The sequence below is a fragment of the Pygocentrus nattereri genome, chromosome 29 (assembly GCF_015220715.1).
Source record: "Pygocentrus nattereri isolate fPygNat1 chromosome 29, fPygNat1.pri, whole genome shotgun sequence".
In the NCBI taxonomy this organism is placed as follows: Eukaryota; Metazoa; Chordata; class Actinopteri; order Characiformes; family Serrasalmidae; genus Pygocentrus; species Pygocentrus nattereri.
In genome coordinates, this window is record NC_051239.1 from 13,261,157 (window position 1) to 13,286,952 (window position 25,796).

The window sequence follows — 25,796 nt, forward strand, 5'->3', positions numbered from 1 at the left end:
AGAGAGGAAAATTTTTGAGAGGGAAAAAAAATAAATTAAGTACACATGAAGCTACTGCAACAGAGAAAGAGGCAGAAAACAAGAACTACCATGAAGTAAAAAGTGTGGCAAAATACAGAAAAAAATTGGTAAGGTAACATCTCAAGAGAGAGAGAGAGAGTAAGAGTGGGAGTGAGAGGACAGAAATGACTCAGAGAGCTGCTTTCTCCACTGCAGACACACAGTTCCACACTGTCACCTACAGGGCCATAAAAACGGCAAAGAGAGAAGAACACAGCACGATCAGCTCAAATGGCAAACAGGTGTAGAGTGGATGACTAGAAGGATAACAGAGATGGAAGAAGAGAGAAAAAAAGGAGACAGAAAGGCCAGAGCTACCTCTTCTTCTGCTTTCTCCTCCATGCTGCCCCCTGCTGGTTCCTCGGTTATGCTTTTCTGGGGATGCAGGTTAGATGGGTTCTTTCGGCGGATGGAACCACGGGACACGTCTGTGATGCTTTGAATCTAAAGGCAAATATCAGTGTTTTTATTATTTCTTATAAGTTTCACTTTTTTATTTATTTAGGTTATTATTTAGAAGTAGCTTTACTATTAAAAACAATTATTAGGCATTTGTCTCGAGTAAAACCAACTGGAACAAAAGAAATAGGAAAAAAAGGTTAAAGAAGGTGTTCTGATTTGTTAAGAAAACAAATATAGGCTGTGAATTAGCTAGGACCGATGTATAAAACGCACTAGCAACATATTTTCTCTTTTTTTTCCTTTAAAAGATTATTCAGTAATACACTACACAGGCACAAAGTGAATGCTTTGATATGACTTAACTTTTTGCCAGCATTACGAAACTTTATGGGATTATTACAAGTTGTTTAATGAGATTAATGGAATACAATACCAGTCAAAAGTCTGGACACCTTCCACATTTTAGAACAACAGTAAATACATACAACTGATGTAGATGAATGGACTTAAGGACAGATTGAAGTTCCGGGGGGCACTTTATATTAAAGGAAAATATTAGGTTTATTAAGGTCTTTGTACTTGAAAATCAATTATTAGTTGTAAAAATGCACAATAGACACTCTATTAAGACCTTAAATGTCCAGGGCACACCAGTGAACGTCTGTAACCCAACAACCGCGCAACCAATTTGCATTAAAATCTCTGAATAAAAAGCCTTAGTATGTAATAATCCTGGGATTTTAAGGGGTTAAGACTTTGCTAAGCAAATTATTGAGCATGAATTAATCACCTAAATTCACAGCCCACTAGTGTACTTTACATGAATGTTTATGTATTAATATTGCTGTTGGTTTTTCATGTACATGAAAATATCAGATACTGTCATATTGTCAACATCATATATTTTCATATTGTATACGGTGCCCAAATCGCTGCACCTTTAAAACAGATTTTTTTTGTTGTTGAAATTGACATTAACCTGGACATCAACTTCACTATTTCAATTTGTCTTAGTGTTATTTGATCATAAGCCTTTAAGATTTCTAGGATTATGAAAAGCATACATTCATTCATGTGTGGCCATATTTTGACTTATACTGTATGTGTAATGCAACTACTTAAAAGAAAAAAAAGAAGAAGAAAAAAAAACAGATTGTACACAGGCTTTGCGAGTGTAAAGCTTGGTTGTCATACCTCTCTCTCCCGTTCGTTCTTAGTCAGGTGCATCTCTTTGAGGATCTGAGACCTTTGCTCCATAACCAGCGTCTTCTCATAGGTGTAGGCTGAGATATCACTGTCATGCTTTGGGTAGACATAAAAATACCATGCAGATTAGTATTTCATTCTATTGCAGTGTGTTTGTCAGTGTGTGTATCTTGTGTATATATAGTGTGTGTCTCACCATTTCCACCACCTCGACTTCAGCATCCAGGCGCAGGTGGTAGAGGAAGGTCAACAGGTCCTTCTTCATTTGAATGCTGTTATCATCCATCTGAGCCACAGTGAAGATGCGCATCTTACACTTCCTCCACACCTACGAACACACAAATATAAACATCTGACAAAAGCCTTCCATGAAATTCTAGTATAGAAGTATAGAGGTGGGAGCATCATGATATGGGGCTGATCCTGCATAAACAGTGCTGGATTACAGATCATTGAAGGTTAACGTGAACAGACTGATGTTCCAACATGTTCTCACACTTTTTGCTCATGTTTATAAGTACAATATCAAAAGACATTACCCATGTAAATTTGAAGTGGATATAACAAAAAACAAAAGTGAATGAGTACTTTTTTTCACCTCACTGCATATATTAAAATATAAAGCCAAACTATGCTGTTTCGCACATAACTGAACAGCTTTGTGTTCATTTGTCTTACTCAATAGCTGAAATAAGTTTATGTAAGAAAAAAAGACACAAGAAAGATAAGAATAAGATTCTTTTTTCTTTTACAGGCCTCATCTATATCTTAGAAATCTTTTAGCTGTCTATCACTGCAGAAAGGGACCTCATGCTTTTCTGATTTGTCTCCAGAAAATTCTTAATCACAATTAAATGCTTGTGTAAATTTCCTTTTTTCTCCTAAGAAAATTCAGAAATTAGTGATCCTTCATTCATACAATACTGCAATATGTTTTATTTCCTCGTGAGATTAAGAAAAGTTAATCTAAAGAAAGACAGAAGTCTGTGTGTGTATACCTTGTGCTGGCGCAGCAGGAAGGGCAGGAGCATCAGCATGCCTCCATCATGCACGATCCACCAGACATCGATGTGGCCTTCAGTGAAGCGTTCACCATTGGAGGGATACGCAGAGATATTCTTGGGTACTATCAGAGCCAAGTGAGCTGCTGTGGTCTCCCTGACGACCTCTGAAGGAGAGAAAAACCCAAACACACATACACACACATTTTAATACTACTGACAGGTCAAAATAAACGACTTAAAATATTTAAAGGCAATCATAAGCCCTGAATAAACTAAAGAGCATCTCTGAATGATTATGAAAAGGTTGAGAATGTCACATGTGACAATGAAGAGCTGGGGATCATATATCAATTGGCAAGGAACTGTACACTCGTTACTAAACTGAACCAAAAACATCAAACTCGCGGAAACATGAAATTAAAGTCTGCTCCCCTACCAATGAAAATTAGCACTGGCCACTAGTGCCACAACATCAATGAATCTTGTGGCCAAAAATAAGAATTTGTGGGCACAATGGTTTAGACCAGGAGTGTCAAACTCAACCACTAAAAGGGACATATTAAAAAATCTCAGCAAATCAGTGGACCAGCTCTTTTTTACTCAACATTTTGCCATAACCCAACGGGCCACTGTTTATTTAAAATCTGACAAAACTGCAAAAGCAAAACAGGCTTATTCAAAAATCATTCTAAATAAAAAAAATTGTTATAGTATTTTTTTTTTTTTTAAATATATTCCTATTTGCCTGAACTAGATACCAGGCATCTTTTCTTTTTGTGTAACCACTGGCCCAGAGATTGCTTTTGGGGGCTGAATAGGATGGACTGAATAGGACTGTGTCACGGGCCTGACTTGACCCATGGGCCTTGTCTTTGACACATGGGGTTTAGACTGTGTATAGTGTAAGCACCAAAAGTCGCTGTGAATGAAATTTCACTCAATTATAATGTCAACTGCAGTGTCCCACCGATGAAGTTCCTCAGGCGCTGGTTGTCCACCGCCTGTTTCCAGTTTTTGGGAAAGCTGACAAGCACAGCGTTATGGCGTAAGCCTCCGAGCCCACCAGCCTGGATCAAGTGAGACGTGGCATCACGCAGGTTAGAGGAGATAACCACCTGAGAGAAACCCTTCACCCGCTCTGTCTCCATCAGCTTCCTCAGGGACTGAGAAAGAGAGAGAGATAGAAAGCGATACATAACATATATTAGTTTCACAGTAGTTACTAAATAATGCATAGCTATGGAATATAGGCTTAGAATTTAAGAGGTTAATCATGATTCATGAGTTCTTCTCAGCTTCAGCCAACGTTTTTTCCACCTCTTATTTATGTATGTGTGTGCGTACGTGTGTGCGTGTGTATGTGTATGAGAATGTGTGTGTAAGTATGCTGACCTGATCTGCTTTCTGTGCCTGTGGGTGGTTATTGAGATAGGTGCCCTCTACACAAGCGCCCACAATGGTCAAGCCCTTGCCCGCCTTCAGCTGATTGGTCAATGACAGCAAGCGTGGTTGCTCCACATTCTGCTCTCCATCCAAACCCACCAACACCAAGATCTGAGGCCTGAAAGAGATTTATTAGTCAGTCTTTAACACTGGCTTCCTAACACAATGCTTGATAATATTTGAAACTGGATAAGAATGTTTCCTTATTGGGACTGTAATGATACTAAGTCAATTAATCAATCAGCCTTTACTTTGCCTCCAAAGTACATTGAAGGTAGCCCTCACTCATAATGTACCCAAACAAGTAAAACAAAAATTTAAAGTGAAATTTGATCAACTAAAACAAATCAAGGCTAAGGAGAATAAACGAACAAAGCAGATTTATAAGGCAGTGTCACGCACTGGCCTCCTCGATCGGACTCCAACTCCCAGAATGCGCTGGGAGATCATGTGGCTCTGGACTCCAGCTTGCGCTCCTATCAGCGCTCACAGTCCCCAGAATTTGAACTGTTATCACCTGTGTCTTGCTGTAGCTCAGAGTACAAAAGCCCAGGCTTTAGAAACAGTCTTGTTTCTCCGGAATCTACTGAGCGTTCTCTCCCTGTGATTATATGTTTGACTGTGTTAGTAACCTTTCTGCTTCGTGTTTTGATGATGTCTTTTGCCTTTCATTTTTTGGTATTTCTGCTGGTTGTTTTGACTCGTATTTTGACATTTGGCCTGAACTCTGACTACTCTTTTGTGTTTTGTCCCTTTTTGGCTTTAGTTGCTTGGTTTACTATTAAACCTTCTCACCTCTCATCTGCAAGCATCTGGGTTTCTGTCACTTCATAACAGGCAGAGCTTTAATGTTTCCTGTAATGTATTCCAGTTTACTGGCACACTGAATTTAAAAGTAGATTCTCCCAGTTCAGTAAAAACTCAAAAAACCTGACAGGTGATCCAGTCACTACAGTAAATTCAATAAATGCCCTTATTCACAAAGAGAACAGGTGTGATTTAAGATCATACACCATTGTATCACAATTCTGTTAGTGCTCCTGTAATGGACTGTTTAATGTCAATGGGTAGGGAGTGAAAGTGTTATATACACTACTGCTCAAAAGTCTGGAATCAGTGTTCATTTTTAAACACATTAATGTAATTCTGATTCACATTGCTAATAATGTGCAAAGAAGCTGCTGAACAACTGAAACTTCAAATCTGTCCAGAATACTGAACAGAGCTGTAGCCAAATCGCAGATAAAGCAATATAACATCAAGAATAAATAGAATATATAGAACAAAATTAAAGAGGAATTCCAGTAATTTCTTCATAGCTAAAATAAAAAATAAAGTAATTCTGAGTGGTTTAATGTGCAATGCTCCATTCCTCAGAATCGTTTACAGTAGTGGTGATAGGAACTAGATGTCTGAAGAGTTCAAAGCGCTCTCACAGAAAGATATTACATGAAATGCTTATGGATATGTCTGATGTCTGAGACATTGGCTTCATCTAAAACCATATAATACTAAACTCCATACACTATACTAATCAATGTTCTGCTATTTTTGACATACTGTTTAGTATAGTAGTACAGGGTTCAAGATGCAGACATTGTTTTATGACACTTTTAATACAAGGTTTTGACCTAAATGTATTTCTAAAATCCATTAATGGTGGAGAGGTACATGCAGGGAGTTGTTAGGCAAAATGGTTATTAAAATGTAATACTAGTTTACCACCGTGATGTCTTAGCAAAACTTTATATCTCCAAAACGATATTTTTACAGGAGACAGAAAAAAACATTACGTTTAATGTACATAAATGGAACCAGACTTATTCCCAAACACCATTTCTTTTGGTACATTCATCATGAAATGAACACACGTTGTAATGGGAAAAAGACATTTTCAAATTATATCAAAAACTGAAAAACGTGTATGAAATATATGTGTGTGGTAGGCATTGTGACCCCTGGTTCCTACCACCACCACTGTAAAGAAATTTGAGTTTTTAAGTTTCTCTACAAATAAACCACGTCCCATCAAAACATTGGGAATGACTTTCTTTACATCTCAAAGAGTAAATTCCATACAGTACTTTGAAGAACTTTTACTGTAAATACATAATAATATTTTTATTAACCATTTACCAATTCAATGCTTACAAACTCTTATAAACTCATAAATTATTCTAAATTAATAACTATATTTTATTTAAAAACTATTATAAAATGTCATTTTTATAATAAAGTTTTTATAACACAGTTTTAAATACAATATGTAACTCTTGTTGTCCCAAAATGTTTTAAATAGAAAAATAACTAAAAACACACCAAACAAGGTTTCTGTCATTTACATCTACAATTTATGAATTATTCCATTAAATGGCAAAAACTGTTCTGTGATTGCAAACGTGTGGGCAGTACTGTGTCTTGCAGATGTGGTGCTGACCTCCAGTTCTTTGTGTGTGGGGGTCCTTCCTCCAGCCTCATCAGAGCATAACGGGCAGCGCTGAGAGAAATCCCACGTATCCCATCACCCCACTCTTTCTCGGCCCTAAGGCAGAAAAATACACATGCAGTGTGTACTCCAAAGGGCCAAAAGGACATCGTTATTAGTTCTTATAGCAATTAGTGATCTCATCTGCTCCTCATTTCTCCGTCTCTTCCATTTCAAATATCTGAGTGACATCCCACACTGAGCAACACAGAGTCATTTCACACCACAGTAAATTACACTAAATGGTAGAGCACAGTGCATTGATCCAGCCTCATCCAGTAGCTCTTAAAATAGAGCCGACAACAAAACTGCCAACCCAGGCCAGCAAAATAAGTCTGCACGTCTAATAATAGCACTTTGCCAAGGAAGAGAATGATCTTGTTTGTGCGGAGTTTCTTCACTTCATGTCTGCTTGCTGTCCACTGTGTTCCCAGGAGAGCAGCCTGGGTGTGCTTACCCGCAGAACTCTATGTATTTGTAGATGCAGCCAGCGATGCCCATAGCCACGATGGCATAATACCAGGAGCAGATGAACATCAGAGAGAGACACAAGCTCATGCCCAGGAAGGATAGAGCCCTGGATAAAGGTAAAAACAGTCTATATTAAAACGAACAGTGGTTAACGTTCAACAAGAGCATACAGTAAGAGAAAAATCCTGTAAACTACTAAAGGGGGATTCCATCCATGTTTCAAATTTTCCACATAGCTAAAAGGCTAAGATGTAAACGAAATCATTCAGAGTGGTTTGATGTGAAATGATCACAGAGTAGTGATGTGTGGGTTTACTGGTTGTTCTGGATAGTGAATAACATGGCTATATTTGTGCAGCAGTCATCATGATCCCTACTTATTATTGCCACATTATAAAGAAATCCCCTGTAAGTTTCTCTACAAATCACTTCACATCACACCACTCTAAATGTCTTCGTTTATATCTCAACCTTTGAACTAAACAGAAATTTTTAAATGATTTTTTTTGTCCCAGTAGATGGCGCTGTAACTTTCATCCAATGGGTCCAAACGTCCCTTTTTGGAAGGCCCTGCTTACAAGTAGAGGAATTTCTGCCCAGTTCCTGTATGGCTTACCAGTGATGCTGTTTCATTTTGTGAATGCAAAAGAAGCAAAAGAAAGAAAGGAAAACAAAACATTGTCTTTTGTCATATAGTTTAAAGAAACGGGTTGCCTTGACTTGTTTTAACAATACACTCTTAAAAAGGATGGTTCTAGTAAGGAAAATGGTTCTATATACAGCAATGAACACTCAAATAATCTTTTGCATGATTAAAGGGTTCCCTGCATCATGAAATGGTTCTTCAGATTGATGGAGAATGTGCTATAGTTGTTTCTAAGTGGAAACTTTGAAAAAAGGGTTCCATAAAACACCCAAAGGGATGCTTTCTACAATATCAAGCTTGTAGCAATAGAAGAACCTTTTGAATGCTACCTAGAACCCTTTATCAATCAGTCTGAAAAACCCTTTCATGATGCAAAGTTTGTAATCATGAAAAAGGTTCTTTGAATGGTCATGGTGGTTCTATACAGAATAATTTTCTTTACTAAAGAACCTTTGAAGAACAAACATTTTTAAGAGTGTAGGACATTAAGTAAAACTTTTAAAGCTCAACAAATTCAACAAGTATTCTCATGAATGCAACTCGACAACTAAGTTACAGGCTTATATTATTGTTGTTGTTGTTATTATTATTATCATTATTATTACTATATTATATTATATGATCATATTACATCACAGATGGCACCCATGAACACAAGGATATGTTCTCATAGTGCTCATAGCAGCAAATAAAGCTTTACAATTTCACAAAAAGGTAAAGGATAACGTCCTCCTCCCTGACCCGGTTTAAATGTTTGCCACTGCTACTTTTCATACGGTTACCTGAATAAGGGCCAGACAGTGATACCCATCGACACTAATATGTCATCTAATAACAATATATTAAGACCGTTCAACTTACCAAATGACAAATGTTGAAAGTAACACCTCCAGTGTGAGCTGAAAACTGGTATAACTGCACAGTGTACACTAGAGACCATTCTAACACTGAGGTCCAGAGGTGCCAGAGACTCTGGAGGGCTACAGCACAGCATATTAGCATTTTCACAGAATTAACATGTCTGATTCAACTCATCAGCTCAACTAAGGCCTGGGAGCTGAACTGGCTCTCCTAGAGCAGGAAAACACTTGACTCAGTGATTTGTTTCTCTGGGATTTAACTTTGACTCCTCTGCTGCAGGTGTTAATTTAACATTTGTGATTTTGTAGCCTCCAGATGCTGCTGTCTAAGAGATATCAACGTCTGTGGTTAACACCTCTGTCAATTTACATACATCCTACATTCACTCTCACTAGCTATATATGAAAAAAAAATAGCTAAAAGCTATTCAGGCCTGAACCTGAGAAACAGCTTGCTTAAAAAATGCCAGCAGCTGAAACTGAAAGTGTGACTAGGGACAAAAATTCGCCTTTTATATTCAGGCTGCATTAGCACTTTATGCCCCAAACAGCAGCCCCAACACTCACCTGACATTTTCAAAAAGCATTAGAGTAAAACTCAACTAATCAGGGTTTGCAGCATCGTTGGTTTGCAGGAGTATGTTCATATCTCAAGACTGTTTGCTCAATGAATCAAAATACAACCCTAATTTAAAAAAAGTTGGGACACTATGTAAAATGTAAATAAATGTTTAAAAAAACAAATAAAAAAGCTCAAAATGCATTAATGCTTTTTAATGAAATAGTAAAATGTCTCTCTAAACATCTTATACGTGTTCTATTGTGAATAAAATATGGGTCTATGAGATTTGCAAATCATTGCATTTTGTTTTTATTTTAATTTATTTACATTTTATACAGTTACGGTTTAAGCTGAGTAGTGAGTATTAGCCCTGTCAACTGCAAGAGCCAATAAAACTTGCATACTGTCACAGTCATAACTTGGAAACTTTACTGGAGAAGGAAAAAGAAATTCTTTACTTCAATGTTCATTAATATAACACATTTTAAAAAAGCCACTATGATGTTTTGATAGGACAGTGACAACGTTGGATTTATAGTTAGTTGGACATGCATTTTTTGTCTACTGTGTTACATAACCTCACATTACATTCCTCAATATCTTGTGTTAAAAATAAATATCCTGTTAGTCATTTATGCCCCTCTAAGTCTAAAAATGTCAGGTGGTGTGACCATCAAGATGTGATATTTACAGATGTAAATGTATTTCACTTACATCATTTTTAAAATAAAAATAACTTGTCATTGTTTCATTTTTAAAACAATGCAATCATAGCATCTTGAAAAATAGAGCAACTGAAAAACTTTTAGCCATAAATTCAGTTCTCAAAATGTTATATGACACAACCGACAAGAAGACAGCTTTTTAAAAAAGTGACCAGGGCACTGCAGCATAAAAAAGACCCTAAATGACCTTCAGTAGTTCTTTCAAATCATGAATCAAAAAAGGAATCATAGATAGGCTGGGTCAGTTTACCAGGTCAGCTGGTATGACCCCAGTAAAAAGATTACAATTTATACCATTATAGAAGGTATGGGACAAAAAGTGATATTGCATATCTTTTTAAATAAGTGCTTTTTAAATTATTGAATAAACTGCTGGTTTAATGAACTCCTAATAACTGAATAACAAGCCTGAAATTTAAGGGTTATGTGCCTTTTAAGATTAATAATCTTAAAAGGCACATAAAACATAAGACTTGTGCATGAGGCTGCACTAACCAATGGTAGAATTTGAAGCGTGGCCTCCAGTTCGGGGTCCTGAGGAGAGTCTGCAGAGCGCAGGCCAGATTCACAAACATGTAGCACATCAAGAAGAACCTGTGGCAGAAGAAGCACACGGCTCTATTAAATCTAGAGAGAAAATGAAACATGATTCCTCTGTGAAGCGCCGGGATACATGCTCCTTTGTGTTAGGTAGATGATTCCAATCTAATAAAGGTTTAATCCAATACTTTCCAATGCATAATTTACAACACTTATCTTTATCAAAGGGAAAAGTGCATGAGGCTTATGTTAAGTTCAGCACTAACAAGCTAAGATGGTTAATGAATTATGTATCAAAGTAAGTGGCATTACGTACATGGAGAGAATGGGCGCTACAGCGTCCAGAGAGGCAATAATGATGCCAATCTCGCAGATGCTGGCTGTCAGGAGCAGAGCCCATGTGGGCTCACCATTAGCCTTCCCATGACCAAACACCTGCCAAACACACAAAGTGATCATGTCCATCAGAAGTTTGGAGACACCTTTCCTTCTATTGAAATGTTCAGAGTAATGTTTATTGTTGCCATTACTTTTTAATTCACAAAGAAAATATGAATATTGAAAATGAATATTTTGCAACACTTAGCTTCATTTTCATCAAAGGGTCTTGTTTGATATGACAGGCAGGTTTCTCTTAAATAATGATTTGGCAGTTTTCACTTCCAAACTATCATTAAAAACATCAAATGTGGCTGAAACACACGAAAGGCTGGCATTACAATTGGGCATGTGTAACAACAATGAGCTGTTATTTTCCTGCTATCTATACAGACGTAGCAGCGGGAGTGACAGGACTTTACTGGTCAGGGGCTGAAAAATGACAGATGAGACATCAAGATACAGGTAGCTACATGTTGTATTGATCATACAAGTCATCATTATGGTCTCTTGTCTAACTACAGTGTGAGCAAGTAAGCAAAAATACTGAAAGCTTTCTGTGGCTTTCCCCTGCTGGAGTTCACAGGAGTTTTGCTTAGGGCCTCCGTGATGCTACTACTGACACTATTTACATGGATAATATTGTTTTCCTCAAAACGAACCTGCTTAGTCTATAAATTGTTACAATTTTTTGTAATTGTAAATTTATATCCCTCAGGAGCCTGGCTGCTCTGTAGTTCACTGTAATGGCCACTGGCAACTGTAGTTTACAGAGGTAAAGTCAGACAGCATGATAATATCATTAATCTTTGAAACAAATTATACTTTAGATGGTTAAATATTTAAAGTTGAGAACATAAGTTTTTGTTTTGTGACAAAACCATATCCATTTTTAAAGTATTTAAATACTCCAATGAGGCCCAAATGCACAGTTTTCAAAACTGTTTAGATATTGATACCAACTTCCATATCAATGATGATATCTTGGTAAGTTCAAGAATTTTTAAAAATCTTTCATGTTTCATTGTGAGTAAGCAAACATCTTTACCTTGTTCAGTAGTGATGACATGGTGAGCTATTTCAGTGTTTTATACGAATTTGCATTGATTAATAGGGACAGTGTATAGCCTATGTGAATTAGCTTTACCTATTAACTATCCTGTTATCTCTCTGTTTTCTATATTCCGGCAGAATTGGAGGATGCAACAAGCATCTGTGGATGCAACAAATGACTGAGGATGCTCAGCTTTCACAAGATGAGTGTTTTTCAGAAGACTCAATCAAATGAACATATATTTGACTATTTTAAAGAAACGGAGAGTATCACCAAAATGATAGTTGGGTAGAATTATGAGGCTACATGTGCAGCCTTAAGCTACATGGCTATAGCATGGTGAATTTTATATATATATATATATATATATATATATATATATATATATATATAGTAGGCCATCAGATTTATTGTAAGCAAAGGATGATTTTTCAACATTGTTAGCTGTGGTCAGTTTGCTTTTTTATTATGTACACAACTACAAATACAATGACAAGTATAATTTAAAGCAGAATTTTCCTTTCAGTCCTGGGCTGACAGCTGTGTGTTGACTTCTATCCCTTGGTTTTGTTTTCCTGTTAAAAAGGTAGGATCATCTTGTAATTGTCATTGTTAAAACAGTTTGATTAAAACTGTTAGCTAGTCTCTAACCTCTAACTTTGGACATCACAGAATTCTGTTGGGGGTCCAAAGGCATACGTTAATGCAAAGAACACAAGCTCTTTTGCGTTAAAACCTTTTAAAAAGCTTGGGATACCCAAACCTTTCATACCTGCTCTACACCAAAGGCAGTAAAAGGTACTAATGGGTCCATATTGTGGAAACATTAAACTGGCTACAGCATCACTGGGGTTCAAACCTTTTAAAGATGAGATTGATGTAATGCATAGGCATTGTTAAAGTTTCAAAATGTACCATTCACTCTCCAGTCTTTACAGTCCACTTATGGAAACTAAGCTGCAATAATGGCTTATTTTGAATGCACTGTTACTGTGATGTATCAAATACCAAGACATTTACACATATCTCCCTATTCAGGCAACAGCAGTTTAGCCTCCTTCATTCTCATTGAAGGTATAAGGAATGTTGCAGCCTGGACTGTTCAGCACAAAGCAGCCAATCAGAACTACAACATTTACGCAAATCAGTCTTAAAGGCGCAGAAATGAAGATAAGCCTGTTTAATATTAAGAGATAAAGAGGTTAAATGAATTAATACTGTATGTAAATTAGGGAAAATACAAGAAAATTTAAGATATGGGTCCTTTAATGTTTCAGGCACTTTGCATTTACTTTCCACATGCACAAACTCACCCTGAGGAAGGGGATGATCCCGTCCCGAGCAATGGCCTGTAAGAGGCGAGGTGCTCCGGTCAAGCTCTGAAGCCCCGCCCCACAGGTGGAAAAGAAGGAACCAAACACAATAACCCAAGGGGAGGGCCATGCTAAGGTTCCAATGACCAGGTTACCATTCACGCCTTCACCAAACCTGCGTATCACAGAAAGATCAAATATTTTGATAGGATCTGCATGTGGAACTACTGCACTTGACAAAATCCTGCTGAAACTTTATTTATCAGAAGTTGATGACCTGATATAACTGTATCTGAACAGAAGCAGAATTCCAGCTGAAGTTTGTCTGCGCTGCCCTGCGTGTTGTCAAATCTTATAAGTGAACTTAAAATCAATCCATCTGAAAGTGAAATGAAAGTGGACGGACTCACTTGTCTCTCAAGACCACTCCCTCAACACAGGCCCCGAACAGAATCACACAGGACATGTCTGAGAGTCAGAGCTCAGGAAGAGAAAAATACAGAAAATGGTACAACTACAACTATTAAAGCAGTTAAAGTTTACAGTTTCCCCCTTACATCAAATGTAGCTGTTCAGACAAGACATGTCTGATATCTTAAAGGGCCCACACCACTGAAAACCAAATTGCCCTCTATTTTATAAAAAAAAAGTCAATATATAGATCATTCTGTTAATTCCAACTGCACTACAATAAAAAGACAATTCCATATTCTGACCATAGACGTATGATGATGTTTAAGTTTAAATGTTTTAGCCTGGGCTGCCCCTTGTTCTTTCTGGTGTAACGCAATGCAGGGCAGCCAATCAGAGCTCATTCACATATGTCAGCCTTAAAGGCACAGTAATAAAATAAGATGTTTAATTTGAGGGGACAATGGTCATGTAAAAATGAAATAGGACTGTAAGTGGCCAAAAGTGACATCTGGGAAACAATGAATAAAGATGAAAAAATGCGGAGTGTGGGCCCTTTTGGAGAACCTTTGCTTTGCCCTGGAGCAAACTGCCTAACTTTTTTTTTTTTTTTTTTAAACATTCTCAACTTAATTTGTCCAGAGGACATAAAAAAAGAAAACTTTGTACTGCATCCCAGAAATTTCAATAAAACAATTTAATTTTAGCTTACTCAATAAATACAGAAATAAAGAAGGAATGCAAGCAAGAAAGAATGAAAGAAAGACAGAGGAAAAATAAATAAATAAATAAATGTGATGGATAAACTTTTACTAAGTGGTTAATATATACTTTATTAAACATTACTAATTTTAAACAATCAATAACTGGACCCCTATTATAAAGTTATGACTTTTACAAACATACATTGTATTACTTCTTGCATAATTTAATTTATGAAAAGCAATTTCATTGCTTTAATTATGAATTATTAACTTAAGTAAAGTTAATAATTAAAATAGGAGCATTAATTAATGCATAATTATCAATTATTTCATTATTAACTATCATTAACAAACTTTTAGATAATGAATATGTTGCTGTTTATTGGGGCTTGTTATTATAGTGTTATTGTAAAGTATCTAATGTAAAGACAGAGTTGACTTCAAAGTTCTAGGTACACTGAATCCACATAAATGTGCTGATGCTTGGTGTCTGCTAGTTTATGTAAGCGGGACATGAGTGGAGGTGTAGTAGGGTGCAGCAGTGAAGGATACATATTGTGGAGGTGGTGGAGATGGCCAGGATTGTGCCGATTGGGATGGACTTCTGTGCGTCCTGCAGGTCGCCAGACCGGTTTGAGCCAGCCATAATACCTATGACACACACACACACACACACACACAGAAACAATAAAACTTACAATAAGAGTGCTCTTCATTATAAGGTTATCATCTGAGGACAAAAGCTGTTAAGGATTAAGGAAGGATTACATAATTTTTCCAAAAGGCAGGGATAAAATGTTGCTTTTTCAGTAGACAGCCAAACACTATTATTTTATTTATTTATTTTTTTTGCCAAATCTGACCAAATAATATTTCAACAGATTATCATATGCTAATAGATTGTCTAGACAAAACCTCATCTGCTGTTTATCCTCTTAAGGTCTAGGCGTATTATTAGTTATTAGCCTTAAATTCACAAAGCTGCACTATTTAAGTTTTGGGGATTTGGAGAATCCATGTTTCTGTCTCTGTCTGCCTTTGTTGATCTTCCCTCCTGTGTCTTTTTCCATGTGCTTTTGTTGTTGTTTTAGTCTGTGTCTCCTCCCTGATCCTGCACCCTGGTCATCTGTGCCACCTGTCTATAGTGTGTAGCCCTGCCCTCTCATTAGTCCCAGGTGCTTTCTGTTTCCCCTCAGTGTATTTATACCTCTGTGTATGCTCAGTCCCTTTGTCTTACATTGTTGATGTGACCCACTTGTTCGCAGGTTTTGAGATGTTTAGTTTGTCTTCCTTTGTGTTTAATTTTGTTGTGCTCTATTTCCTTTCCTTCTGTTTTATCTGTAAAATCCAGTTTTAATAAAATTTGCACTTGTATCCAGCCTCATTGCCTCAAACGTTACACAAGGAAGTAAGCCAAAATTGTTGTGTATATGACACTGGAGTATTTATTATCCAGTAACTTTTCTGAAATACTTTGAATTATTTAGTAACTGCTAAGAAAATACAATGTAAGGCCTGTAGTTATGTGAAGAATTGTCCTTAGACCTTAAGGGGTTAAACTCTTCATTGTCTCATGGAGCACTGTGCCTCTTTTCAGTGAGTCAGAACAAGCAGCTCAGCTCACCAATAAAAGATGACTCTTATTCTTACTATAAACCTTTTGATTAACAAAGTTTGCATTATATTGGTTATAAAAAATAATAAGTTAGATGTTGATAAGCAGTTTCACTGGATACATTTCAAGTGACAGGACTCACTATACAAGCACACTCTTAAAAAAAAGATGGTTCTTCAAGGGTTCTTCAGAAAAGACATTTATCAGTCAAAAGAAACATTTGCATACTTAAAGCATTATTTAAGTGGTGAAATGATTCTTCAGACTGAAGGAAAATGTACTGTATATGGTTCTATATAGAACCTTTTTAAAAAAGGGTTCTATGTAGCACCAAAAGGGGTTCTGCCATTGTTATGATATCAAGCTTGTAACAATAAAAGAACCCTTCTCAAAACCTTTTTGGAATCAACATATTCTCCTTCAATCTGAAGAAACATTTCATCATGCAAAGAACCGTTTAAGCATGGAAGTGGTTCTTTGAATGTTCGTGGTTCTATACAAAACATTTGTCTTGTCTCCTCATCGCAAGCCGGCTCCCATTGTTCACCTAAATACATTTTTGTTCTGTGTGTGTGTGTGTGTGTGTGTGTGTGTGTGTGTGTATGTGTGCTGATACAGTGCTGACTGGATTACAGCTCTCTGTACCTCAACATTTCACTGCTGTCATCACTTCCACCCAAGTTCAGTTTAAAATTAGAGCACATCCACACACACACACCCCCCGCCACACACACACACCCACCCCCACACACACCCCCACACACACCCCCACACCTGAATGAAACAAATAAACATCAATCAACTCAAGGCGGCAGAGTTCCCGAGTAGGGGTTCTGATGGTACAACACAAATAGTCTTTTAATTCAACTGAAAACAAAGCCATTAAGCATGGTTTGATGACAGAATGCTCCATCAGGGTGGTGACAGGAGCCAGATATCTGATGCGTTTAATGTCTCTTAAGAATCCCTCACAGAACGTTATCATATGACTGCACTGGTCTCACATATGCATTGACATTGTTTGAGAAGGTTTTGGCATAAAACACAATTATTGTAAATCTGCTCCTGGTGGAGAGATACATAGACCCAAAAGAAAATCTGCTTTTTCAGAGTTACCGCTATTATATCATTATTAACATTACACACAAAAACTCAGAAGACATGTGTGGTGGTCTTGGATAGCAAATAAAATACCCATATTTGTGCTGCAGACATTGCTATATTGGATTTCTATCACAAACATTGTAAAAAAATCTGAATCAGTATGTCTCTTTACAAATAATTTTACACCAAACCTCTCTGAAGTACCTTGTTTACAACTTAATGATTGAATTACACAGACATTTGGGAAAATTGGTAAAACTCCCCCAAAACACTTGAAAGTGTCTCTCAAATGTCACATTATTAAAAACTGCAAAGTACAGGTGCTTTTTTGCTTTGCTATTCAAGTGGCATTGCATAATTACATGATAAGTTGCATAACTAATTATGTAAGGAATTAATTTACATTTGATTTACATTCTGTATTTATTCTGCATACATGTCTGCATATAAGTGACAAAAAATGTAAAGTGCAATTTTTTTTCTTTCTGCAAAACAAAATCCTGCACAGAACAATCATACTCTTCTACTTGATCTACACCTTCAACAGAAGTTCTCCATGAGATTCAATATGCTCTGTTTTTGTTATCACTGTCAATAACTGGACAGGCATAATCTCAGGGTTACATTATGTGGCTAAACCCTGCTTTTTGAAATACTTCCAAAAGTTCAGTGGAAATTCAGCTAGTGGCTGGTAATTAACATAAACGCCTTTATCATCTTCTTACTAGCTATGGAAGGTACTAACCTGTGACAGAAGGGAAGTAGATGCCCACCAGTAGGGTGAAGAAGCTGGTGATGTCAGCCAGTACATAGCGGTTAGCGTTGGTTGTTGGAACGTCAGGGTCAACCACAGCTGGTATTCCTCTCTTCTCCAATACTTCATTCTTCTCCATGAAGAAGCTAAAAAGATTCTCTATTAAAGAGAAGAATGAAGAATGAAGAATTTCAAATGAATGTCAATTGGCTAGTTTGCCATCTTATGACATACTGTACTTTCGACACACAATCACAACTAATTAAGATTGTGTACATCTTTTTCATTTGGCATTTCAGTATTTGTATTCATTGCTTTGAAATATTTCTCAATATTCTATAGAAATACAGTGCTCAAAAAAATAAAGGGAACACTTAAACAACACAATATAACTCCCAAGTAAATCAAACTTCTGTGAAATCAAACTGTCAACTTAGGAAGCAACACTGATTGACAATCAATTTCACTGCTGTTGTGCAAATGGAACAGACAACAGGTGGAAATTATTGGCAATTAGCAAGACACACTCAATAAAGGAGTGGTTCTGCAGGTGGGGACCACAGACCACTTCTCAGTACCTTTCTGCTTTCTGTCTGATGTTTTGGTCACTTTTGAATGTTGGTGGTGCTTTCACACTCGTGGTAGCAGGAGACGGACTCTACAACCCACACAAGTGGCTCAGGTAGTGCAGCTCATCCAGGATGGCACATCAATGCGAGCTGTGGCAAGAAGGTTTGCTGTGTCTGTCAGCGTAGTGTCCAGAGGCTGGAGGCGATACCAGGAGACAGGCCAGTACACCAGGAGACGAGGAGGAGGCCATAGGAGGGCAACAACCCAGCAGCAGGACCGCTACCTCTGCCTTTGTGCAAGGAGGAACAGGAGGAGCACTGCCAGAGCCCTGCAGAATGACCTCCAGCAGGCCACAAATGTGCAGGTTCACACTGAAAGCAGGTTCACACTGAGCACATGTGACAGACGTGACAGAGTCTGGAGACGCCATGGAGAACAATCTGCTGCCTGCAACTTTTCAGCATGACTGGTTTGGCAGTGGGTCAGTAATGGTGTGGGGTGGCATTTCTTTGGAGGGCCGCACAGCCCTCCATGTGCTCGCCAGAGGTAGCCTGACTGCCATTAGGTACCAAGATGAGATCCTCAGACCCCTTGTGAGACCATATGCTGGTGCGGTTGGCCCTGGGTTCCTCCTAATGCAAATCAATGCTAGACCTCATGTGGCTGGAGTGTCAGCAGTTCCTGCAAGATGAAGGCATTGAAGCTATGGACTGGCTCGACTGTTCCCCAGACCTGAATCCGATTGAGCACATCTGGGACATGTGTCGCTCCATGTCTCGCTCCATCCACCAACGTCACGTCGCACCACAGACTGTCCAGGAGTTGGCGGATGCTTTAGTCTAGGTCTGGGAGAAGATCCCTCAGGAGACCATCCGCCACCTCATCAGGAGCATGCCCAGGCGTTGTAGGGAGGTCATACAGGCACGTGGAGGCCACACACAATACTTAGCCTCATTTTGACTTGTTTTAAGGACATCACATCAAAGTTGGATCAGCCTGTCGTGTGTTTTTCCACTTTAATTTTGTGTGTGACTCCAAATCCAGGCCTCCATTGGTTAATAAATTTGATTTCCATTGATGATTTTTGTGTGATTTTGTTGTCAGCACATTCAACTTTGTACAGAACAAAGTATTCAATGAGAATATTTCATTCATTCAGATCTAGGATGTGTTATTTGAGTGTTCCCTTTATTTTTTTCCCCCTGAAAACTCTACAGACAATTTAATGAGAAAAATAGTACAAAATGTGGCACGACCCACTTTAAATGGCTTCCACCACAGTTTTTAGCTATGCAACCCACTTTTGTGCATTTTTGTAGATAATAGTATTCACCGCTATGCCAGCAGGCTTGTCCACACTAATCCACAAAGGGCCGGTGTGGCTGTGGGCTTTCATTCCAACAAAGCAGGGCCTACTGATCAGTTGTTAAGGACTGAGATCAACTGATTAATCAAGTGGAATCAGGGCTGCTGGTGCTGCTGCTTGTTTGGAATGAAAACCTGCAGCCACACTTGCCCTTCGCAGATAAGACTGAGCAAACCTGCCAAACTGCATGCAAAACCACACAGACCAGTCTATTTGAGATTACTTAACAACTTGATATGGTTTAAGACAACTGTGTGATGATTTAGACATGCAGTTTGCACAGCGCTAATTACTGGGGTATAAGCTTATGTTACTTGTTAGCTATATGTCTAACAAGTCACTCATTATACATTGAGACACTGGCTTTGATAAACCATTCAAATCTACCTGCAGAGCAGTTCTGACTGGAACTGGAGCTTTCTTTATGCTACTGTGTTTCCTATCACTGCACAAAAGAAGCTTTTAGTGTTGGATGCACTGTAATAGTTTCTGAATGAATGTGCTCACACATTCAGAACGGAATTCACAGTGCTAAGCTATTAGCTTAATACTGTTTTTTTTTCCAATTGGGTAACAATAAAAGATAAATGAACTGTAAAGTACACCAATAACATTATGACCACCTCCTTGTTTCTACGCTCAGGCATGTGTTATGTAATGTTCAAAATATATATAAATATATAATACAATAATAGTAAAATTAATAACATAATTAATGAGGAAGAGCATACTAAAATAGACATTTCTTGTTTCTGCCTTCTAGCTTTTGAAGTGCAGATGAAATAAACATAGTGATATAATAAGAAGTTCTCTGACCTGCAAGGATTCCACTGGTCACTCCGGGGATGCCCTGGACCTGTGTGACGTTGTTATTGGTGAAGTATTCGTCACAGGTGGCGTTGAGGAATTCTGAGTCGCAAAAGAATCTCCAGAGCTTAGTGGTGACTGTGCTGTTGCCTCGCTCTATGGTCTTTGCGCAGATATCTAAGCCCTTGGACATTAGGGTTCGGTTTCCCAGCATACAGATCCTACAGAGGAGGAGATTATTCAGTGTGCTAAGCTGAATGTATGAGTTGTTAAGAATACCCTGCCCAAGCATTCCATGCAACAAAGATTATAAGCACAAAGTACAATAGATGTAACAAATAATACTAGACAGCAATTTCACTTTTGTGATAAAATGATCTCAACTGTGTTACTAATACATATTACAGTACTAGTCAAACGTTTAGTCACACACACAGCCATAAAGAGTTTTTCCTTTATCAAGTTTCCTATCAAAAGTATAAAAAAACACAAAAAAAGAGTCTTTACTCCAGCTTCCATTCTTTTTGGGAGACTTAAGTTTTTCAAAGAAATCTGCAGGGATATTTTTCCACACTTCCAAATTTCAACCTAATCCCATTTCACTCCTCGCCCCTACCACTGAGCCCTTATCCCTCTGTTTTGTGCGTTCATGGCTAGGGGCGGAGTGTCCTGATTTTTGTTGAGATAGAGGGGTAGGGCAAAGTGTTAGGGCTACAAGGCGCACTACAAATGGAGTAAAAAAAAAGAAAACAATGGCAATATGGAGACTCCTTTGGGGACAGTTTTATGTTGGAAGGTCACAGCAGCAACTCGTTGACAGAAGAGTTAAAGTGGCAGTGCAGTGCAGAAAAGTAAGCCTGGACAAATTAAATACTGATAGATTTGATGACACATTCAGCCTTTGTGTGATTTTCTGTTAAATATGTTTCCTACTTTTTGTCTGACAATAAACAATAAACAACTTGTACTTAACAGCAGTTAGTAAAATGTAAAATGAAATGAAACAAAAGGGTGGCGTTTGTGTTTTTGCATGCTGTTGTACTGTCTATTGTACTGAGTATTTTGAAATGCACGCTTTCAAAAAAAGATGGTGCTTCAAGAATTTTTAAGTAATGAAAATGACTCTATATAGAACCATGAACAGTCAAAAACCCTTTGTATAATTAAAGATCCCCTTTGGAAGCTACATAGAACCTTTTTTAAAAAGGACAGCACAGCCTCCATTAATCTGAAGAACACTTTCATGAGGCAAAAAACCCTTTTATCATGCAAAGGGTTCTTTGAATGTTCATCATTCTATACAGAATATTTTCTTTACTAAAGAACCCTTAAAGCACCATCTTATTTAAGAGTGTATAGTTCACATTTGTAGTTTGTTTAATTATGATATGCTTTGTTTTGGAGATAAATGATTACGTGGAGAACAACTATACTATTTTTTTTAATCAAACTAGGCCAACTTAAAGTCTTTAGATAAAATTTTTTAAAATATTGGATATTATGAGAAAGTATGCATGCAATCAGGTTTTTCCAAATTTTTGAGTTGTACTGCATGCAATGAACTTGTATAACAATATATGACTACAGCAATCTAAACAGACACATTGCAAAAATGGTACTCTGTCTCTTTAAAAGCTGTGAAAGTTTAATTGCACTCTTACAGGTGTAATTCCTCCATAGTTAGATAATCCAAACTCATATGAGCTTCATTCCCTAGTGTTAGCAGCATAAAATATACTCGTCAAGCAATATGAAATCTATGGCTTATTGGGAAAAGTCTCAGGACAATAAAACATGCAGACTGGAAACTTTTGGGGGAACAAAGCAGCATTTTTTTCACCCATCAAAAGGGAAAGGTGTCAGGAAGTACAATGAAACAGCTTACGGAAAGTCTGGTGGGTCGAAAGCGGACTTGATAACTCCGGCATACACAGCCAAGATGGAGAGGATGACACAGGCGAGGAAGACCAGGGCTAGCTTGTTGACATACTTGACGCCGACAAAGACGACCAGAGCCATGAGAGACAGCACGATGGTGCCGTACACACGCATGTTGTTGAGCATTCCTGCTTCAGCCTCTGGTCCCTCCAGACCCTCAATCTGAAATATAGCAGCCTGTGGTACTATATAGACCTACAGTAGGAGAAAGAGAACTATTAGTGCTCTGGTGTTTAACTAAATCTCCCAATTTCACTATCAAACTGAAAAATGTTTTATATTAGTAATGTTAGTGCTGACGTGATGTACTATCCTCTCAGTAGGCAACATCTTTCTTCATTTTCTGCTCTATACTTTTGAATAATTCAATAATTCAGTTCTGCACCATAACAGCATTCAGCCAGTAATAATGCATGCCTTCTCAGAACTCGTCACCAGCATAGCCATGGAAACGGGAACTCACAGATCCAGCAGTTTAGTTTACTTGGATTTGATGAATTTTCATCTGTGCACCCAGAGTAAACTGAGCCTATTTAACCAGTTCCCCCACAATCTGGGTTTTGCAAAGTAGAGGACATGCCCCTCAGTTCCAAACAGAAACTTCAGAAAAATTTTATCTTGTGGTCAGACCAGAGTTTGTGGTCAGACCTACCAATCCTAGTCCCTGTCAAGATTCTTTGCCATCATTAAATAAATGCTACTGTCATTCAGAAAGTGAGCTTGTTTGAAGGCAGTACATTACCAGTAAGATCTCAATGCAGCCCAGGATGTACATAGCTCCAGCGAAGGTGGTGCCCAGGTAGAAACAGATCCCCACTGCCCCACCAAACTCTGGTCCCAGCGAACGTGAGATCATATAGTAGGACCCACCAGCTGAAACAGAAGGGCAGATTATATATCCAGCATATAATTATGATCACATATTGATGGTGTAATATGAAAACCTTGTAAAGGCAATTTTATGTAAGAAGAAAAGTCTTTTATTCAACCGTCTCCACTGCACATTAGTGAGCCCAACGTTTTATTACACAATACTAGAACTTAAGAATAGCTCAAGTCCCTGTAGTTATGGAATAAAAAGCCTTAGTATGTACTAAGCTAGGATTTTAAAGGGTTCAATATTTTAAAATAATAGTTTGGCAAAAAATGAATTGACACAATTTCCCACTTACTCCAGATGTAGTGAAAAAGCCAAGACATGTTCAGTGTCCAAATTTTGCTTATTTAGTTTGGTTCTACACCGAAGTCAAAATAGTGACCCAGATTTTTAACATAACCACATCTCCAAAACCTGCTCAAACTCTTCATTAAGGTGATTCAGACTTGTCAAAGTGGTTAATGACACAGTATGACTTAATCTGTGAGAACTATAAAAATGAAAATGGACAGAAGCATTCAGCCACATAATAAAGTTTTGTTCATTTATACGGTTCACACATTATGACCACCTCCTTGTTTCTACGCTCATTGTCCATTATATCAGCTCCACTTGCTGTATAGGTGCACTTTGTAGTTCTACAGTTACAGACTGTAGTCCATCTGTTTCTCTGCATACTTTGATAGACCCCTTTTACCCTGTTCTTCAGTAGCCAGGACCCCCATGGACCCTCGCAAAGCAGGTACTATTTGGATGGTGGATGATTCTCAGCAGTGGAGTAACACTCACATGGTGGTGGTGTGTTAGTGTGTGTTGTGATTGTACAACTGGATCAGACAGCAGCGCTGCTGGAGTTTTTAAGCACTGTCCGCTCTATTAGACACTTCTACCTTGTCAGTCCACCTTGTAGATGTAAAGTCAGAGACGACAGCTCATCTGCTGCTGCACAGTTTGTGCCGATCATCCTCTAGTCCTAAATCAGTGGTCACGGGACGCCGCCCACAGGACATTGTTGGCTGGATATTTTTGGTTGGTGGACTATTCTCAGCCCAGCAGGGACACTGAGGTGTTTAACACCTCCAGCAGCACTGCTGTGTCTGATCTACTCATTGGACTACAGTCTGTAATTGTAGAACTGCAAAGCACTCCTATATGGTAAGTGGAGCTGATAAAATGGACAACGAGCGTAGAAACAAGGAGGTGGTCATAATGTTATGCCTGATCAATGTATACTGTGTCCTAAATCACAGCAACAACACTTCGTGAGCCTGATGACGACCTGGGTATGGATTTGGGTGTCTATTAATTTGTAGTGTTTGTTAGCAATGTCAGCCTCGTAGCTCTAGTGCTAAGCTAAAGAAGCAAACTTGGGACACAAAATACGTCTTGGCTGATAAACTACATGTAAGGTAATTAGAAAATTGTGCAAACTTGATTTCACAAACAACAATTTCTTTAATATAATATAACTTAACATGGAAACAAAGTTGTTTCTGAAATTAAAATGAGTTACAAGCTTTGTGGGCATCTACATTAAATTTAGGGATTAAAAAACATTTTATTAAGTGTAAAATAACTATTTTTATATTCAGGAAGTTATTTAAGAGGTACGAGTTTTGTTTATTTTCTCTCCAACTCTCACCTGCCCACACACAAATACAGAATTACGCACTGCTAGAGGACTGAAGCTGAGCTCAGCTCAGTAGGGAACTGTACTGTGTACCGTGGCTAACTGCCCATAAAGAACAAGAGGACAGCCATCCTCTGGGCCTACACAAACACGAACACACACGCAGACAGGGGCCACTGCATTTTGCTTACCTGGCACAACTCCATTTGTGGCAATTGCACTCATTGAAATGGCAGTCAGCATAGTCTGAAAGAAAAGTCAAAGACATAGACTTAAATACAGTGAAGGGAGAATACTGACAGAGGTATGGATCTATATACAGATGTGTAGAACTGCTTGTGTACAATGTACAGATGATTTTAAATGTGGCACTTTCACAGGACGTCACCTTTAACACAGTCAATCTATTAGGCAATGATCAGATGGTTCTAATGTTTAATATAACAACACAACAAATACAATATAACAGTGTCATAGCTCAATATTTGAGAACAAAGTGCTAATTGGCAAGTCAACACCTTTCCATGAAGTGTAACGTTAAGCCTTCCCCCATGTGTATCTAAAACAGCAGACTAATAGAAGTTTACTTGAACCATTATTTTCCCTCATATTTGAAGAATATATATACAGTGGAAAGAAAGTGCAGACAGACAAGCTTCAGTCTGGTCAAAAACGGATATGACTGTTGTGCATGAGATTGGAATTTTAAAATATTTAGCAAAAGGAAAAGAGGTAAGAAAAATGTGTGTGTGTGTATGTTGGTCTAAGTCTGTCAGGATCAGAAGTGCATTCAAATGGATTTGAGGTGGCTCAATCTGAAAGGACGGCTTTGGGCTTTTTGATATCAAACAGAATTAAAACAGATGTGACA

At 38.0% G+C, this 25,796-nt stretch overlaps 1 protein-coding gene across 1 annotated transcript in view; it reads right to left on the reverse strand.

Moving 5' to 3' along the window:
• The window catches only part of LOC108442076 (solute carrier family 12 member 5-like), a 97,783-nt gene that overhangs the window by 17,525 nt on the left and 54,462 nt on the right, over nt 1–25,796 (reverse strand). The window contains exons 5-22 of the mRNA XM_017721937.2: nt 25,117–25,171; nt 23,161–23,291; nt 22,366–22,613; nt 20,490–20,701; nt 17,729–17,896; nt 14,817–14,915; nt 13,560–13,617; nt 13,150–13,324; nt 10,721–10,839; nt 10,360–10,458; nt 7,058–7,177; nt 6,553–6,657; nt 4,065–4,233; nt 3,640–3,835; nt 2,667–2,836; nt 1,865–1,996; nt 1,657–1,764; nt 379–504 (exon numbers count right to left, since the gene is read on the reverse strand). Of these exons, the coding sequence (XP_017577426.1) occupies nt 379–504; nt 1,657–1,764; nt 1,865–1,996; nt 2,667–2,836; nt 3,640–3,835; nt 4,065–4,233; nt 6,553–6,657; nt 7,058–7,177; nt 10,360–10,458; nt 10,721–10,839; nt 13,150–13,324; nt 13,560–13,617; nt 14,817–14,915; nt 17,729–17,896; nt 20,490–20,701; nt 22,366–22,613; nt 23,161–23,291; nt 25,117–25,171 (2,490 nt within the window). The remainder of the gene's footprint in view (nt 1–378; nt 505–1,656; nt 1,765–1,864; nt 1,997–2,666; nt 2,837–3,639; nt 3,836–4,064; nt 4,234–6,552; nt 6,658–7,057; nt 7,178–10,359; nt 10,459–10,720; nt 10,840–13,149; nt 13,325–13,559; nt 13,618–14,816; nt 14,916–17,728; nt 17,897–20,489; nt 20,702–22,365; nt 22,614–23,160; nt 23,292–25,116; nt 25,172–25,796) is intronic.